The sequence below is a fragment of the Siphateles boraxobius genome, unplaced genomic scaffold (genome assembly GCF_051911475.1).
Source record: "Siphateles boraxobius isolate OS27281-9 unplaced genomic scaffold, OSU_SipBor_1 13, whole genome shotgun sequence".
Lineage (NCBI taxonomy): Eukaryota > Metazoa > Chordata > Actinopteri > Cypriniformes > Leuciscidae > Siphateles > Siphateles boraxobius.
This window is the reverse complement of record NW_027508733.1, coordinates 6,747,933-6,767,393: the sequence shown is the minus strand read 5'-3', so window position 1 is coordinate 6,767,393 and position 19,461 is coordinate 6,747,933. Positions and strand designations below refer to the sequence as shown.

General features: G+C 42.1%; 2 protein-coding genes across 4 annotated transcripts in view; both read right to left on the bottom strand.

Moving 5' to 3' along the window:
* The window catches only part of LOC143735322 (ladderlectin-like), a 242,472-nt gene that overhangs the window by 67,002 nt on the left and 156,009 nt on the right, over window positions 1–19,461 (bottom strand). The gene's annotated exons all lie outside the window — the stretch shown is intronic.
* Window positions 1–19,461, bottom strand: part of LOC143735248 (SLAM family member 5-like) — a 53,191-nt gene that overhangs the window by 2,360 nt on the left and 31,370 nt on the right. For 2 of the 3 annotated variants that reach the window (XR_013203073.1, XR_013203072.1), the window contains one exon: window positions 2,535–2,672. Coding sequence is in view for 1 of the 3 variants with exons in the window: in XM_077225358.1 (XP_077081473.1) it covers window positions 184–245; window positions 334–486; window positions 661–948; window positions 2,343–2,672; window positions 10,488–10,536 (882 nt within the window). In the remaining 2 variants the exon portion in view is untranslated. Of the gene's footprint in view, window positions 1–183; window positions 246–333; window positions 487–660; window positions 949–2,342; window positions 2,673–10,487; window positions 10,596–19,461 lie in introns of those variants that run through there. The other variant, XM_077225358.1, reaches the window with a different exon arrangement.

The window sequence follows — 19,461 nt, the reverse complement described above, 5'->3', positions numbered from 1 at the left end:
GTACACTTAATGTAAATTAAAACATGCTTAAAAACATTTTTTTTATCTGCACCCAAGGCAATAATAATAATAATGGATGGGCGGTTATTCACAGGTCTGTTCACTGACCGTCTGATGCAGCAAACTTCAATCACACTAACTCACTGCAACAACTTCTTGCAACACAGTCATGAAGTATCTTACCTTTTGTCGTGTTGTTGGTTTACACAATGCTGAATCCGTTCTGTCTTCCTCCTGGGTTTGAACTGCTTAAACAATATGCATTCTTGTATAGAATTTTGTATATCTGATTCAAATGCATCAATATTTATAGTTAATAATTTAATTCCTGACCTGTTTTTCTACATTTCCTGCAGATGCAGAAGATCCCGACTACTGCAACTACAATCATCAGAGATCCAGCAGAGATCAACACTATCAGAGACACTGAGACTGGAGGAACTGAAGGAGACTGTGACAGAGTCTGTGGGAGCCGTGCTGTAACGGCTAAAGAGAGAGTCATTAGTGTAAAGAATGTGTCAGTCTACAACAAAAGAAACCAGGGCTGCGTTTCCAAACGCATTGTGAGAGAAGTTGATGACAGATAACACTGGTGGCAATGGTCTTCACAATCATCTTGCGCTTACAAAATACACACATATATCATCAGTGCTGTGGTACCTGCACATGTGTGACAGAGTGTGTTGATGTCCAGATGTGTGGTCTGGTTGCTGATGGGATTGTTCAGCACACAGCTGTAGGTGTTTTTATCCTGATATTCCACCTCCAGATGTAGAGAGAGACTGATGCTGAGATCACACACACTGATGCTGGACAATACACTCATTCCTCTGTACCAGGAGAGTCTCGCATCACACACATTCAACACTGATGAACACAGCAATGAACAATTTGATGATGATGACGATGAAGAACAATCTCTGGTGATGTTAGGAGTGTGCAGTTGAGCTGGGAAATATGAGAGAATAAACATAACCAATTTATTTTTAGCAGAAAAGCAAAAATCTGGGTTACAATGAGACTTACAATGACAGTGAACAGGGCCGATTCGCAAACATTATTATACTCACTGTATAGTGACAAGATGTGAACAATATGAGTTTAATGTGAAAATAAAATCACACACTATCCTTTTGTGTGTAAAGTTATATTTAACTTTTTGCTTTGACATCACAACACCTTAAACACTAAAATGAATGATTTAAACAGCTTTACATCTCAAATACACAGGTTTCAACAGATGAATTAATGTAAGTGTTTTTCTAAAAATTAATGTAAGTGTCGTTTTAATGTTATTGTATAAAATAAATAAGCATTACATTTCTGCTTTTAAAATGTCCAAAAACTGACCCCAGCGCCTCTTAGTAAGTGCCTTCTTTTTTTCTTTTTTTAAAGAAAAAAAGGGACAAATCTTTTTTTTTTTTTGTGGTAATCAACCATATGGCATAAATGCAGCGAATTGAGATTTTAATGGTAAGTTCACCCAAAAATGAAAATTCGGTCATCATTTACTCATGTAACCAGTTCTACTCAACCTGCTCTGAGTGGGATTCGAGCTGTAGTCTCTGGTAGGAGTCGGGCGCTCTAAGAAGAAAGATAAAGACTACAGCCTCTAGTGCTAGTCGCTAGTGTGCCTCTTGAGATCATGGGAGTGAGGTTTGCACACACAGATCTTACTGGACTACGACAGTTACACTCACCATCATTTCATGCATCTTCAGAACACAAATGAAGATATTTTTAATGAAATCTAAGATTTCTGTACCTCCACTGACAGTCAACATAACTACCACTTTGACTCTCAAGCATGTTCACTTGACATGCGAGAACCAATGAGGTTTATTAATGTGTAACATTTCCATGACTTTTCCAGGCATGAAAAGGCATGAAAGCAGCACGTTTGAGCTTCTGCAAGAACCAGTGAGGTTCATTCTCGTGCATCAAAACATGATCTTGTTTATGTTCGCTTATCAATATTTTAATTTGAATAAAAATCTAAATTAAATCTGTTCATCATATAAAGTGATCATGTCTCTTCAGAAAATTTGGACTCCTCAATTCATATGGATTAGTTTTACGATCTCTTTATGAACTTTTTGAAGCGTCAAAGTGGTAGTTGCGAAGACTCTCAACAGAGCGACAGAAATCTCTTTGATTTCATAAAAAAATATCTTAATTTGTGTTTCAAAGATGAACAAAAGGCTTGGTTTGGAACGACATGAGGGTGAGTATGATGAGAGAATTTAGATTTTTCAACTCACCCTTTAAGTTTTGCTGAACTCAATAAAAAAACGTAATAAAACAGGAATATGTGAACATTTGGACAAATAATGTCTACTGACCATAGACAGAAACACTGAATGTTTTTGATGAATGTTCAGCTCCAAATATGTCTAGTGTATAAAGTCCAGTGTCTGTGCTTCTGATGTTTGTGATGGTCAGAGATCCAGTTTGATGATCCAGCTTCAGTCTGTCTCTGAATCTCCCATCAGGACCATTATATGTGCAGAAAATTTGTTTCTCTCTACTTATTTTAGCTATAATAGAGTTTTCAGTTCCAAATTTCCACAGTATATCGTCGTCTTCATGTATTTCAGTAACATCAGAATGTAGAAGTACCGAATCTCCCTCCATCACTGACACTGACTTCACTTCATCAGCACCAAACACGTCTGGAGAACAAACAGAAACAGGTTTTATGCAGATTAAGGCTACTAATGGTTTGCAAAGGATGAAATCTGTTGCGGTTTGAAAGTAAAAATGATTTTTTATTTTTTTTAACAAATAAATTTGTATTACATTTGTTGTCATTCAAAATTACTGCAGAAGTATTTTTTTAAATAATTTTAATGATAGCTGGGCATGAATTTCCATTTTGTATAAAATATATATATAAAATATATATATATATATATATATATATATATAAAATGTATATATTTAAAATTACAAAAAAATGCCTGAGTTTTGAAAGTATTAGCCATATTCATTTTGTATTATTTGGTGTAATTTTGTCTTGTGCCACTAGGGCTTTGTATGTGCTTTGTGGCTCAGCTGATCTCGGGTCAGCCCGGGTATGTCATTTAATTTAAAGGAAACCATGGAGGAAACCCAGACACAGGTGTTGCTGATTTGGGAAGCAAACAGTTCTCTTACGAGAGTATCTCTCGTACTGCGTAATATCTTACGCTATGGGGAAAACCTCTTTTCCACGAGATATTGAAGCCAAAAATTATCCTTTAATTTTGATTAATGTAAAACGCTGTGCGGCAGCGTGCAGACATAGGCAAGACGGCTCGCGCGCCTATTGGCTGCCCTGCGGCAACAGCAGCAAGCCTATCGAGAGAGGCCCTGCGTGACGTGACATCCAATGGGGGTGCTTCGCGCCCATTTCGTCGCGTCCCGCCAGAATAGGCGTGGCCTTGGCCTATAAATACGCTCGACAGGCTGATACAAACTGATTTTCAACTCTTCAGCGACGCACTACTGCATCGCTGGATCCGGAGTGAGAAGCCGCGCCGTCTGATTGTAAGCCTTCTGCGGGACGAGCCTTCGAGCCTGAAGTCGCTGGCCTACACCTCGCCGCCTTCAGCCGCCGTACCTGCTACGCTTTCCGGCGTTCATATCCTTTTCACTGCTGAGTGTGTGTTCGCCGCTGCGACTCACACTCTATCTCTGTTTTGTATCTGTTCTAAAAGAGCAAGCGTCTTTTTGAAGACGCTTCGTTCCTGTGGAACTATTGCCATGGTGACTCTGAGGACTTGCCTGGCATTTTCTCTCCGAGTCTGCACTCCCGCCCGCTGTAGTGCCGCGCCGCAAAGCGCCGTATTCAGCGGGTCCTCGAGCCTTCTCCAGCCCGTGAAAGCTCGCCGGTTCGCCCGCCAGCTTCACCAGCTTCAATCGAGTCGCTCACTGACGGACAACGGCCGCCGCGCGCCGCCGCTTCCACCATTAGTGACGACAAGATAGCTGCATCGGTAGAGGAGGCCAGCTATTGCCATGGTGAGTGAGACTCCCGCCCGCTGTAGTGCCGCGCCGCAAAGCGCCGTACTCAGCGGGTCCCCGATCCTTCTCCAGCCGTGAAAGCTCGCCGGTTCGCCCGCCAGCTTCACCAGCTTCAATCGAGTCGCTCACTGACGGACAACGGCCGCCGCGCGCCGCCGCTTCCGCCATTAATGACGACGAGATAGCTGCATCTGTAGAGGAGGCCAGCTGCTATATCCCCGCGTCGGACAGTGAGGATTGGGCGAGCTCTGTGGATCTCCCCCTTCTGCCCGCGAGTCGTCAGGGAAACGGGCCAGCATTAAACCGCGGGTAGCTTTTCTTTACGTTATAAGAAAGCTACCCCGCCCCCCGTGGGCATGCGTCATCGGCGAAATGAGGATAGAGTGTATTTTTAGTCCCGCCGAGGCCGGACCAATCTCCATTTCTCAAACATTTCTCAGTTCCTCTTAGTTTGAGCGGCTGAAAATGTCAATATTGCAGCAATGAGCCTGTTGTATAACACGCACGCATGCAAACAAACGCCAACACACACAAAACTGTGATGACGCTCTATTATATGCTCGAGCTATTTTAAGCTTTTGTCGTTTCCCCCTGTGGTTCAGTGGCGAAACCTACAGCCATCGCACGGGAGACCCGTGTTCGATCCCAGCTCTCGCAGCAGATAAAATTTAGTCTCGCCGCGGCCAGACTTGCACTGATACTTTTCGCTCGTTCAGTTCCAAGAAAATGTGACTGTTCCAGTGTATTTTGCAGTAAACAAGCCGGTACCATGGCCCGCTTGCCTGCACACAAATGCTGTTTCCACGGCGACCCAGAAAAATCATATAAGCAATGTATTGTCTGGTATTCCGGCCACAGCCGATGGTGTTTTGAATGTAATAAAAATGCCCACAGCCCAGTGTTCATTTCTACACACAAACACAGCCCGCCACAGTGCAGGGCTCGCACATATGAAATCGACTCATGTCAATTGTGCATTAAATGTAGTGAATGTGCCCACAACCCAGTGCCCACAAACACTACACACTGCATGTGCCACGTTTTCTGTAAAACGAAACCAACACACATACAGTCAGCTAAGACCCACGGTGTTTAAGTCTCGCCGCGGCCAGACTCCACCGAAACCTATCGCTCGTTCAGTTCCAAACAATGTGACTGTTCCAGTGTATTTCGCAGTAAACAAGCCGGTACCACAGCCCGCTTGCCTGCACATTAACGCCATTTTTACGGCGACCCAGATAAATCCAATAAAGAGTGCATTTTCTGGTGTCCCGGCCATAGCCGATGGTGTTATGAGTGTTGTAAGAATGCCCACGTCACAGTGCCCATTCCCACACACAGACACAGCCCGCCACAGTTCAGGGCTAGCACAAATAAAATCGACTCATGTCGATTGTGCAAACGTAGTGAATGTGCCCACGACACAGTGCCCACAAACACTACACAGTGCGTGTCCCACGGTTTCTGTAAAAACGAAACCAACACATATTCAGTCAGCTCAAGCCGACGGTGTTTTCAGTGCAGTAAATGTGCCCGCTGTCCCGCGCCCACATTCACTCTCAGACACGCTGAACCCTACGGGGTTTGTCCCGCTCGTTCTCTCTCCACAATTTGTCATAGAGAAAGCGAGTGCGAACAGGCTGCCCGCCGTGATCGGCGCGCCCCCCGCCTCGCACACTTTAAACACAGTGTTCATGTCTCAGCACACCGAAGCTCTGCAGCCGCCGCTGTGCCGCGGCTATAGCCCGGATATCATTCTGCCTCTAGCTATCCACGCGAATGCATGGGCAATGCTTCCCGGGGTATCAGAATGGGTGTTGAACACTATAAAGAGAGGCTATTCGCTACAGTTCGCTCGACGTCCCCGCCGTTGCACGGCGCGTGTCGAAACCACGGTGGACAATGAAGTATCTCATCTACTTCGAACCGAAATAGCGAAACTACTGAGCAAAGGGGCCATAGAACCTTTATCTCAGAGCGAAGGGGGTGTATACAGCAGATATTTTCTGGTACCGAAAAAAGACGGGATCTGCTAGATCTTCTAGATCTGCGACAATTGAACAAAGCGCTTCTGAAACGCAAGTTCAAAATGCTGACAACCAGCAAAATCCTCGCGCACGTGCGCCAGGGAGACTGGTTCATGTCAATAGATCTGAAAGACGCCTATTTCCAAATACAGATTGCGTCACGTCACAGGTCACGAAGTCACAATCACGAAGGCGATTCTTGAGATTCGCCTTCGAGGGCCAGGCATATCAATACACAGTCCTACCGTTCGGCCTGTCTCCAGCACCCAGTATATTCACAAAGTGCATGGACGCGGCTCTCGCACCCCTGAGACTTCAGGGCATGCGAATTTTGAACTACTTGGACGACTGGTTGATTCTAGCTCGATCACGATCAGAGCTCATAGAACACAAGACCGCATTACTCGAGCATCTCGAGAATATGGGTCTCACAGTCAATTGGGCGAAGAGTTCGCTGTCTCCCAGCCAGAAAATCTCCTTTCTGGGAACAGTGATGGACTTGCTGTCTATGACAGCACGTCTGTCGCCGGAGCGAGGACTGAACATTCAGCGCGCCGTGAAATCCTTCCGCCGCGGCTCTATAGTCCAGCTCAAACGGTTTCAGAAAATGCTGGGCCTCATGGCCTCAGCATCTTCAGTACTTCAGCTGGGCCTGCTTCGCATGCGCCCACTGCAGTTATGGCTGAAAGCACGAGTTCAAAAAAGCACGGGCTTGGGCCGCTGGTCTGTTTCGCCTCAGGGTCGACAGGAAATGCGTCTCGGCTCTGAAACCTTGAAAAAAGCCGACTGGTACCAGTCAGGCGTGAGTCTGGGGACTCCCTCGAGTGTGATGGTGGTGTCCACGGACGCCTCCACCTCGGGGTGGGGAGCGCTGCTCGAGGGCAGACCGTTCTTTGGCCAGTGGTCAGAACGGGAGAAGCTCCTACGCATAAACTGTCTAGAAATGCTGGCAGTAGACAACGCGCTAAGGCGTTTTTGTCCCCAGATAAAAGGCCGCCACGTCTTAGTCCGGTCGGACACATGTCAGTGGTGGCGTACATAAATCACCAGGGCGGCGTCAGGTCCCGAAGCCTTTACAGGCTGACGAAACGCTTCCCTGGGCTGGGCTCAGCACAACATGCTTTCACTGAAAGCAGCGCATGTGCCTGGTCACCTGAATCTGGGACCAGACAGACTGTCCAGAAACAATGTCCCAGCAGGGGAATGGTCGCTGCACCCGCAGACGATCCAACTGCTGTGGGAGACATTCGGCAGAGTGCAGGTGGACCTGTTCGCGTCCCAGGAAGACGCTCACTGTCCGAACTTTTTCTCCAAGAGCAGGGACGCGCTGGCCCACGTATGGCCCCGACGCCCCCTCTATGCTTTTCCCCCCGTCTCGCTCCTGCCTCAAGTGCTGGAACGAATCAGGGAAAATGGATGCCCAGTGCTGCTCGTGGCTCCGCTATGGACGAACCAAACCTGGTTCCCAGTCCTGATGCAGCTGGCCAGCACTGCCCCGTGGCCGATACCGGTGAGGAGAGACCTCCTCTCTCAGGCAAAGGGCTCGATTTGGCATCCTCGCCCGGAGTTATGGTCCCTACATGTGTGGGCCATCAACGGGTACCCGCTAACCTCCCGGAGGGAGTGTTAAACACGATCACGCAGGCTAGGGCCCCGTCTACTAGACGGCTCTACTCCTCGAAATGGTCAGTGTTCTCTACCTGGTGTCAAGCTCAGGGCTTTTCACCCGTAGACTGCGGGGTTACGGAAGTGCTCTCCTTCCTTCAGGAGCTGCTGGATAAGGGTAGAACCCCGTCCACGCTCAAAGTATACGTGGCGGCCATAGCGGCGTTTGCAAAACCGACGTCTGGCCAATCACTGGGGAAGAACGACCTCGTCGTGCGATTCCTCAGGGGAGCTCGGAGGCTGAATCCTTCCAGACCTCCCTCAGTCCCTATGTGGGACCTTTCTACGGTTCTGGAAGCCCTGAAAGGTGCCCCATTCGAGCCAATCCATTTGTCAGACATGAAGCACCTGTCTTTCAAAACGGTATTTCTTGTGGCTTTTGCTTCAATGAAGCGCGTGGGGGACTTGCAAGCGCTTTCAGTAAGCGCGTCCTGTATTGAGTTTGGGCCTAATGACTCAAAAGTCATACTCAAACCAAGGCACGGGTACGTGCCAAAATCCCTCAACACACCGTTCAGGGCCCAGGTTATTTCCCTGTGCGCCCTCCCGGTGAACAATGAGGAAGCGGATGCTAATCTCCTTTGCCCCGTCAGGCCGCTGAGGGCTTATGTGTCCCGCTCGTCTGTCTTCAGGCAGACCGAGCAGCTCTTTGTTTTGTTTGGCGGACGCTCCAAGGGACTGGCCGCATCAAAACAGAGCCTATCCAGATGGATAGTCGATGCCATAGCGCTGGCTTGCACTTCTAAGGGCCTGCAGTGTCCTTTGGGTGTCAGAGCGCACTCCACGAGAGGCGTGGCCTCTTCGTGGGCGTGGTCTAGTGGGATTTCCTTGCATGATATCTGTATGGCGGCGGGCTGGGCCTCGCCGTCTACATTTATAAGGTTCTATAACCTAGAAGTTCCCGCCTTACAGGCCAAGCTGCTGTCGGTCTAGAATTCAGTACTATCTGTCCCGCTGCGCCGGCGCAGAATGCTGAGTTTGGATTGAGTATCGCTCACTGATCGATGGAACAGCTCCATGGGTGTTGAATAGCCCGTATTTTTGCCCAGTTCAGGCTGAACGCGTTCACCCTGTCTGCGGGATATACTGTTGACATAACTAGCTCCTATGGGATGCTATTTCGTGGGGAATGATGCTGGTAGCCTCTCTTCTCCGACTCTTTGTGAGTCTACGGTGATTATGCACTATATGAGCCCCGGGCTACTGCCCTTGGGACTTTGGTGTCGGATCCCAGTACGCACGGCGTCTTACATTGTGTTCCCCATAGCGTAAGATATTACGCAGTACGAGAGATACTCTCGTAAGAGAACGTACTCGGTTACTAACGTAACCTCGGTTCTCTCTAGAGAGGGAACGAGTACTGCGTATCTTGCCGTGCATACAACAGCGCTGGTTCGCTTCAGCGTTGAAAACCAGTTTGTATCAGCCTGTCGAGCGTATTTATAGGCCAAGGCCACGCCTATTCTGGCGGGACGCGACGAAATGGGCGCGAAGCACCCCCATTGGATGTCACGTCACGCAGGGCCTCTCTCGATAGGCTTGCTGCTGTTGCCGCAGGGCAGCCAATAGGCGCGCGAGCCGTCTTGCCTATGTCTGCACGCTGCCGCACAGCGTTTTACATTAATCAAAATTAAAGGATAATTTTTGGCTTCAATATCTCGTGGAAAAGAGGTTTTCCCCATAGCGTAAGATATTACGCAGTACTCGTTCCCTCTCTAGAGAGAACCGAGGTTACGTTAGTAACCGAGTACGTTTTCGACTGTGCCTTTGTGGTGATTAATTCGGTTTGTTGTTTTGATTATATGTAGCCTATTATGAGTCAAGATATTGCCGCTGTATGATAAAATAAACTTGCTAGATAATTATAGTAACATTACTGAACTCTCCGTTTGTTTTGTGTGAGGTCGCACGGGCACACATCTAAACTTAAAGGTGGGGTATGTGATTCTCTTTTTTGTCCATTTTTTCAAAATAACTTGAAATCCTATTCCTAACCCACTTACAGCCACTGAGTTAGAAGCACTGAAATTAAAATTAAGCAATTTAATCATCTGTGGAACGGGCAGGACTCGAAAAACTCCAGCCAATCATTTCCAAGACCACCTAGAATCAAACAGTAAGTTCGTCAATCAAACGGTCGGACCACGCCCCCCTCCCCCCAGCGCGCGTGACCCCCTTCGTGCGCATACACAAAGCTCGTGACGCATGCGCATCTCGTCAGTAAAGCCGAATAGTGTAGTATTTACTACATGATTAGTAGTAAATCGTCATTACAATCTCTCGCGCATCTGAGTTTTCGCTCGTGCATGATTGCGCGTCCATGTTGTTCGAATGGGTGGAGTCAGAGCCAGCCTTGAGGGAAAGAAGGTAGGACCATTTTGAATTGTGTATTTTCAAAATCTGCCGTCGTTTTCCAAATCACATACCCCACCTTTAATCAGCTGTATTAGCAACCAGTCGGCTAGACTTCGGTATACAGGCACAATGAAGGATTTCATTTCTGAGCCTCCACTGTTCGAGTTTCTCCATCATAGACATTTGCATACAAGTAGGCTATGCATGACTTTTAACATTTTAATACATTTCCATGACTTTTCCTGGCATGACAATTACAATTGAAAAATGTCCTGACAACCAGAGAGGCCTGAATCCAAAGTATGTCTCAAAATAAAATCTCAGTTTGATTTGGTCTGTGAGAGTGTAAACAGTCTAATCTAAACCATAGCAGTAGTTTGTCATTTTGTTCTGAAACAAATGTGAGATAAGCCATAAAATGCTTTTAAAACTTACCAGTTGGACACCTCCAGCACAAACAGAACAAAACAAGCATGTGGAACATTTTCTTCACCCGTTAAGTGTCTGATCTAAGACTATCTGCTGAAAGCACTCAACGTGTGCGTATTCTCCCACAATAGTCTCTCTCTCTCTCTCTCTCTCTCTCTCTCTCTCTCTCTCTCTCTCTCTCTCTCTCTCTCTCTCTCTCTCTCTCTCTCTCTCTCTCTCTCACTCTTACTCACTCACACTCTCACTGAATAACATTGATAATGTTTGAAAGATAGTTGTCTGGATGCATTAATTACAAAAAAAAAGTGGAATATGTGCATCTCGTTGAATTACCTGATGAATTAGATCTTACTGATTTTACAATTCAATTGTGTGCAGAACAAAAAAGATAAAAATCTATTATTCCTCTTGTCATTCTCATTTAGGTTGAGTCAAACTGAAACCTGCTGAGGTCGGTTTTCTTCAGAAACATGGGTAAACATGGACAAACATCTTGTAGGTGAGAGTGGGCTTTTGTTTGATGTGCGTTTAGTTGGTAGGTGAAGGGCTTCTTCCTCTCCTGCTTACTTTACATCTAGATAAAACAGCTTTCCATTTTTCAAACACCATTGATAGATATTTGTTCTTGTTTTAAGCATAAACTCGCTTAATTTTGTTCAATTTCTCAGAAAAAAAGTTTTCATTTTTCATCTCAAGTTAATGTATTTTAGAGGATGTTTAGATATTTGCATTGCATTAGAGTATAATCTGTTCATCATAAGGGGCTAAGTTCCTCTTTAACATATCCCATCCGAGCAGACCCTCAGAACACAAACACAGCTTTCATGGTTTCACACCCTGGAGTGGGAGCCCGATACACATATTGCCTCTTACCCCACATGTGTCAGAAAGTTGTTGATCTCAACACAACACACAAGAAAGAAACTGCTGCACAACATGTCCCATCTGCAAGATGTTTAGACAAGATAACATTGTTTTTCACTTTAAATGAGACGTCCAAGCACTTGTGGTCTGTCTCTTGGAAACTTGCCCCCCATCTATTAGGCCTATCTATTTTTCCTGGAAACATTACTCATGGAACCACCCTGGTGACTAGTTCCTAGCACTACTAACCAGTTTTGCCAGATTAGAAATGTCGAAGTATCGTACCAAAACCCTTAAAATTATCGTTTTTTGAGAAATTATCGTACACGAATCAAACGCATAAAATATAGCTATTTTCCAACAATTTTATTTTCAAATTATTTTACAGCCAATTTAAACAAGCTGTGTAATACGCTCACACTAACTGGAGGAAGTCTGGCTACTTAACTTTTTTTTGCCAAAGTGCAAAAGATATGCCGACAGTCCACATTTTGAACTAGACCATAATTAAACTATGATACAGAGAGAAAAAAGTGCACAATTAACACTAGAAAGATTCAAATTCGATCTCTAAGTCGCTGTCATCATTGGATGCCACATCCACTTGTGCTGTGTTGGCAGATGTTGTTGGTTGGGGTCACCTTCCCTTTCTGAACTCATTTTTTTAGCACTTTACTGCTTCGTTTTGTTAAATGATCTAAACTGAACTGTCTTCTTCGGCAAACTGTAGTGTAGTGTTGACGTGCGTGCGACACTGTGTGGTGCCTGTGTGTGTGTGTGTGTGTGTGTGTGTGTGTGTGTGTGTGTGTGTGTATATACATGCTTGCGTGCAGGCAGGCGAGCCTGTGAAATGATTCAGGATCAGAGAGAGAAGCGGTAGGATGGATGTGTGTTGGACGAACAACTGAAAACTCTAAAATTATCGTACATTATGGGATTTTTTTCATTATTGATCATAGCCTACATCGTACAGAGGTCAAAATTATCGTACAAATACGATAATTATCGTACATCTGGCAACACTGCTACTAACTAAGTTTCTACCTAGGGGTCTGAAAGCCCCTATATAAATTAGTCGAGTCTTTTCAAAAAATTGGGGCTAAACTGCTTGATTCATACACGCTTCAGGCCCGTTCACACCAAGGACGATAACGATAAAGATATGAGAAACAATATCGTTGGGATCCCTGTCAGAACGATTTTTTTTTCGACCTGTCGAACGATAAAACACTGACAGCCAATAAAAATCCACTCGAATTTAACGGACTCATGCATTTAAAATGCAGACGACATTGTGGAGAAGTTAATCGCCGTGGTACAGAATTTTTTTTCAAGGATACGTAAAAAAAAATGGACCCTTGGAATAAATAGTGAGAAGTATTAATGAGATCATTATGCAGGCTAGCAAATAGTTCAACAAAATTACAGGTATCCAGCGCTGGTTTCAAAAACATTGTATTGCTTCCTTTGAAGTTGCAGTGAATAAGGCGTTGTGTATATATATATATATATATATATACATGTATGTATATAAGTTGTTGACTAGGTGTTGTTTTTATTTCCACTATTGACTTTGTCAGCTAAACTCGCTGTTAGATTAGATCGATTACACTAGACTAGCTAGATTCACTGTTTAGATGACAGTAAGTAAGATGACAAATGCTGAGGACATCTGCTGGTAAAAGACGTGTAAATACAACAAACTGATATTGATTCATTCGAAACCCAGATATCAGACGGATGTGATGCGGCACTGCAGGCCTTGTTATGACCAAGACAAAATGTATATGTAAGCCTAATGTGGCAAACATATTTTAAATCACATGTGGGCATTTTTAGGCAAAGATGCGGCACTCATGGCAATGTGTAATCTGAATGTGAACCTAAAGTGGCCCATTTGATAAATAATGAATATGGCCCAAATATTACAAACCAAATGTGGGCCACCTATGGCAAAAATCTGGCACAATCGACAATGAGTAATCTAGAAGTAAACCAAATATGGCCCACATTTGTTGCAGCATGTGGCCCAGTTATCTTAAAAAATAACTGGGCCAGTTTTGGCAAAAATGTGGGACAGTAATCACTGGTGAATCTGAACCTGAAGTGGCCCATAAATGGCATAGCAAATATGGCCCAAATACATTACACCAAATTTGGGCCGCATCTGGCAAATGTACGGCACAGTCAGCACCGGCTAAACGGGGTGTAAGATATTAATTAATAACAATTAGGGCCACTTTTAACAAATATACGGTACAATGTGACAGCCCTAAATATCATTAGAAAATGTGGCCACTTCTGGCTTGGATGCAGCACCTTTGAAAGAGATGTATAGCTTAAAATGCACACATTTGAAAATATGGCGTAAATACTTTTTAAACAAAAAGGGGCTTTGTTTTTTGACACAGAATTGTCAGGCTAATCTCGAGGAAAAAAAGACTATCAATTGTGGATTGGCCTGCCCTTTGATTTATTTTTCTAAACATGATTTTAAGTGTGTGTGCGTGCGCGTGCGTGTGCGTGCGTGCGCGTACGTGTGCGCGTACGTGTGCGTGTGTGTGCGCGTGTGTGTGTGCGCCCAATATTTTGGATATTGCTGTTTTCATAACGTAGGGTTTAGCCTATCCGTCCGTCCGTCCGTATGGATAGGCTAAACCCTACTTTATGAAAACAGCAATATCCAAAATGGTAGTGTCCGAAATTCTTGTCCTTGTGGGGACATTTTTGGTCAAAAATGAAAAGTTTTCTGTGAAGGATAGGTTTAGGGGTAGGGTTAGTGTAAGGGGAGATAATATACAAAATCATGTCAATTGAAAATCCCCATAAAACATGAAAATACAATGTGTGTGTGTGTGTGCGCGTGTACCACAAACAGACGTGCACTACTGACAGCTCTTACAGTCAGTAAGCTTATGGTGTACATGTTGGTTGAGTGGCAGTTTTATGGTCTTGGAACGTTACTGAATATTTGGCTGAGATGCATTTTGAGTTGCTGTATGTAAAAATCTTTGGTGTGGTTTTAGTGGTGGAATTTTAGATTCTTTCCAGATAATCGTTCATTTTCAGTTCGTTCACCAAAATGATTCATTCAGATTCGATTACTGATTCGTTCAGTGACAATTTCTTCACATTACATAAATATGGCAGCAGTAGAGATGTGACAGTGATAATATTCTCCTACCGGTTAATCGACTTGTGACAACACCGGTAATATCGGTTTCACCGGGGGGGATGTAAAAAATTTTTTACACCGCTTTTAAAAACCTGGTGCTTAAATTAGCGTCAATTTATCCTTCGCAGGGAGTTTGATTGACATGCGATCTGAGTCTAACCAATCAAAATCCACCATTTTTTTCCGACAAAGAAGTCAGGAGAGTTAGTAGATTAATGTTGGTGGTTAGCATCTGCTCATTGTCCGTGTGCTCTGTCTTGTGTGAGCGTGCAGCTTCGACCCAGATAGCATACATTTCCGGGCCTCATCTGGGCTGGCAAACTATGCCACATATGGCAAGTTCTGGGAACGGCAAAGTTCATATGGACCTTTCCTGGCCCACTCACATCAAGCCGGTTTTAATGTGAGTTGTGGCTTGCTGTGTGTGGTCCAGATGTAGCCCATGTGACCTTTGTCATTGTTTTATGCATGTTTGGCATGAGTTCTTGTTGAATTTACGCTGTTTTGACCAGCAGGGGTCTCCAGCGTGTGGCGTTTCGAACTCTTCGAAACAGTGAATAATTTTGCGAAGCAATTGGTTCAATTGATTCAAAGCTTTGTTTCTCCCATCACTAGGGAAAACAGGATTGGGAGCAAGACTTGACACCGAGTTTTCCTGAGTTTTTTTTTTTGTTTTCATTATTTGTTATGTTATATATATATATATTTCACAAGATGAGGGCTGCTTTTACAAATGTTGGATAGCCTAAAAATTATCTAGAAGATAACAGGAGATCTCTGCACTTTATATCTTACGTTTCTGAATTCTATCTTTTGAATTGTAACATGAATATTTCTTATAGTGATACAATGTAATTTATGCCAGACTATGATATAGGCTAGGTACTAAACACTACATTTATACTGGTCAAAATTAAATATAATATAATATAATAATGGTTTATAATGTGTGTTCTTTTTGCTTGTTTTTTTTTTTTACAAATGGGGTCTCTGTGCAACAAAAGTGGGTGTTTCTAAGTGTGTGGGTGTTTTCAAACTGGTGAGTGTGTATAAATGAGACATAGGCTACTTGGAATGGAAATGTCAGTGATGGACTACAATTGCTCTCATATTTTATCACGTGGGTCATTCTCCCTATGACTGACTCCCATTATCTGATTACTTCCGTTGTTGACGTAAACCAGTGGAGGGCTATCAGTGTCAGAGGAGGCGATGAGCTTTCTTATTTTCATCCTATTGTGGTTTTTACAGCTTGGTAAGAAGGCATTTGTTTCTGGTGATTCGCAATAAAGGACAGCTTTTGGTTTCGGTTCAGATTTCGCTTGGCTCTAAATGCGCAGTGCGCTGTAATCGTTACGTAAATACTTTTGCAAGTCATTCTTCATGATTTGTTAGTCTGACAATGTCATTTGTTTTTATCCAAGGCAATCGCAAGTGTTATTAGCTTGGGGAAATACATCTTGTGAAAGGAAATTTCAAGTCCATGTCCAGCTCTAAATTGTATGGAATTTATATCTTTGATTTCATAGTTTACAATAAGGTTCATTTGTTTATTATTCATATTTACTAACATGAACTAATGAGCAACACATTTGTTACTGTATTTGTTAATCTTAGTTAATAACAATACAACTGTTAATTGTTTGTTCATGTAATGTCAGTCAGTGCATTAACTAATATTAACCAATACTAATTTTGATTTTAATAATGTTTTAGTAAATGCTGAAATTAATATTATCTAAGATGATGCTGTAGACGTGCAGTTCATAATTAGTTCATGTTAACACATGAAACCTTATTGTAAAGTGTTACTGATTTCATGATAGCTAACACTTTCATGAATACATAAAATTTACAACATCAACAAAACTAAACATGAATTCTTCATAATTACCTTCTTGATTCGAACTGTTTTGTTTGGTAAAGTAAATAATATTTAGTAATATTATCATAATTTACCTATTTTTGTTAGATGTGTTATGCATTCTAATTGTATCAACGTCTTTTCATTGGTAATGAAGAGAGGCTCTCTGACCTACTGCTGCTCTCCATCGAGCGAGATATTCCAGTTAATTGTGAGGAAGTCATTCAAATATTTAAAAACACAACAGACATACGGGTACTGCTTTAAATACAGGTAATTAATTTAATAAATAAATGTAAAAAATTTTTTTTTAAATAAATTGGTGCCCTTTTTGGTCCTTCCACCCCTGTGCACGCCAATGCTGACAGTTATTCAACGTGGGGCTGACTGGAGCTAAACTACACTATTTACTGGGTTAATTGCTAGCGCGAGTTAAGAGCATCAGGAAACAGTACTGTCTTCTTTTTATTGTGAGCACAGAGTAAGAACTGCAGAGGCAAAACCCCATCTTCCACATCTTTTTTTGACGGTGAGAATTTACCCCCCGTTTTTACATAACAAAGCAGTAAATTAACCAAGAAAGCCCGAACTAACTTGAACATAAACACACATAACTTTACTAACACAAAAACCCAACCATCTTGCTTTAATAACACATAAATCAACTCCCAACAAACAATTACCCATAATGCACCCAGCTACCCCTGACTGCCAGGTCATTTCAATAAGAATAGGCCCACTAGAATAATATCTTTAAAAAAAAATTGTATGATACCCTGTTTATCGACGAATTGTTCATAATGGATACTTATGGGTATTAATTATGAGACTATGAAAATTAGTTGCATGAATTCACAAATATATTGAGAAAAAGGTTGAAATGTGAAGGATGTGTTGTTTGATGTTCAGTTAAGATCATTCATGAGACATGTATGTTTGTCTGATGAGTGAATGTGTGAATCAGTGATGTCCAAAAAATGATTTACAAGGAATTGTTCATTTCTTCTCCAGGTGCATCTGGTGTTGATACAGACGGAGTGTCAGTGTCAGTGATGGAGGGAGATCCAGTCACTCTAAACCCTGATGTTAAAACAAACCAACAAGAAAAGATTATATGGTATTTTCATAAAACTCGCTTAGCTCAAATTATTGGAGATCAGAGTAAGATCTGTACAGATGTTCAGTGTAAAGAGAGATTCAGAGACAGACTGAAGCTGGATCATCAGACTGGATCTCTGATCATCACAAACACCAGAAACACAGACTCTGGACTCTACAAACTACAGATCATCAACAGCAACAGCAGCTTCAGCAGTCCAATTATTTTTATTGTTACCGTCACTGGTGAGTCATTTACTGCATGTTTAAAAGAGGAGTATAGCTATATGTTTAAATCAGATCATTAATGTGTGTTTCTGTGTACCTGCATATTAATTCACATACAATATATATATATATATATATATATATATATATATATATATATATATATATATATACAATTTCATGAAAAATTATTTAAGTGGAATTTGTAGATTTTACTTCAAAAGAAATTCATTTTGATTTAAAACTGAATCATTACCATCGATGATCTGTTAGTGTTAATAGTTAGTTTTGATTTATAAAATAAACAGTTGTGTTCTGGTAAAGAGTTTCTCATCATAAAATCTCTGATCAGCTTCTCTTAGATTAGTAGTGATGTATACTAAATATTACAATATGTTCATAAACACAAAACATAGATTTTTATTTCAGATTTAAGTTCAATAAAGGTCTTAATGTAATCTTTCATTTACACAGGTCTCTCAGATTATGTTTTTTTTGTTGTTGTTTTTTACAATATGGGCCTCCAAACAGCGGTTAAATTGTTTCAGATGTTCCTGCTACAGAACAAGTTGAAATGAAGAACCAGTCAGTTATAGAAGGAGAATCTGTCACTTTAGATCCTGGCGTAATGAAAAAAAAGAATAGATTCAGTTATCAACATGTACAAATGCATAAAAATAGTGCTACTGTTTTCTGTTGAGCTTGCAGTGCAGTGATGTTTCTTCTCTTCACAATCCCACCAGATGGAGCCATTTATCGATTAAATCATAGAGTTAAATCAATATAGTCAAAGTAAAAAAGAAGTGTAAATTTGACTCCACGATATTGATAAAAATTATGTATTATCATTCACTCTCTAGTCATAATGACTGCATATGTTTATCTGTTTCAGATTCAGTTCTGTCTTCCGGAGCGGTAGCAGGATTATGTATTGGTGTTGTTCTACTGGTGGCTGCAGCTGTATCTGTATCTGCTGCTGTGATTTACTATTGCAAGCGTCAATAGGGTGAGCATTGTCCTTGCAAGATTGAAAAGACTTGTGAAAATGTATTTTTATTCTAACTAACAAAGTAATGTGCGTTTAATTGAGTTTGTTGTTTTTTAAACAGACTTCGAGATGCAGGACCAGCGTGATCAGGTGAGATTATGTGCAGTAAATTTAAATGCCGTGTGAAAAAAAACCCCCAGAATTTATTACAGATTCAGACCTGTGAGATCTGTATGTGGTGTGTCTGTAACTTTTGTGGGTTCAGAAATAATGGCTATTTAATTATAATAACAATTATAAGTGAGTTATATTAATATTTGTATTATTATTATTATTATTATTATTATTATGAATAATTATATATTTAACATTGGGATTTTATGAACCTACTTTAGTGTGATGGTGTAACATAAATGTACACTGTGAATAGTTGTTCTTAATAGTGTTTTTTTGCCTTTTATTTTGATTGCCTCCTAATCAGACACCAGAAGATTGCTACATGTGTGGTGGGGTACATTGTAACGTTATCATATGACAGCTTAAAATGCTATCTGATCTAATAAAAAAAAATATACAAGACAAACTAAAATATTTTTATATTAAACTAAATATTTAAAATATTATATACACCTTTCAGCATTCATAGTGCCTTCCAAAACATGCAAGCTACCCGTACCGTATGCGCTAGGGGCGGCAGTGGCTCAGTGGTTCATGTAGTTTGTCTACAAACCGAAAGGTGTCGAAACCTGACCAAGTGTCGAGG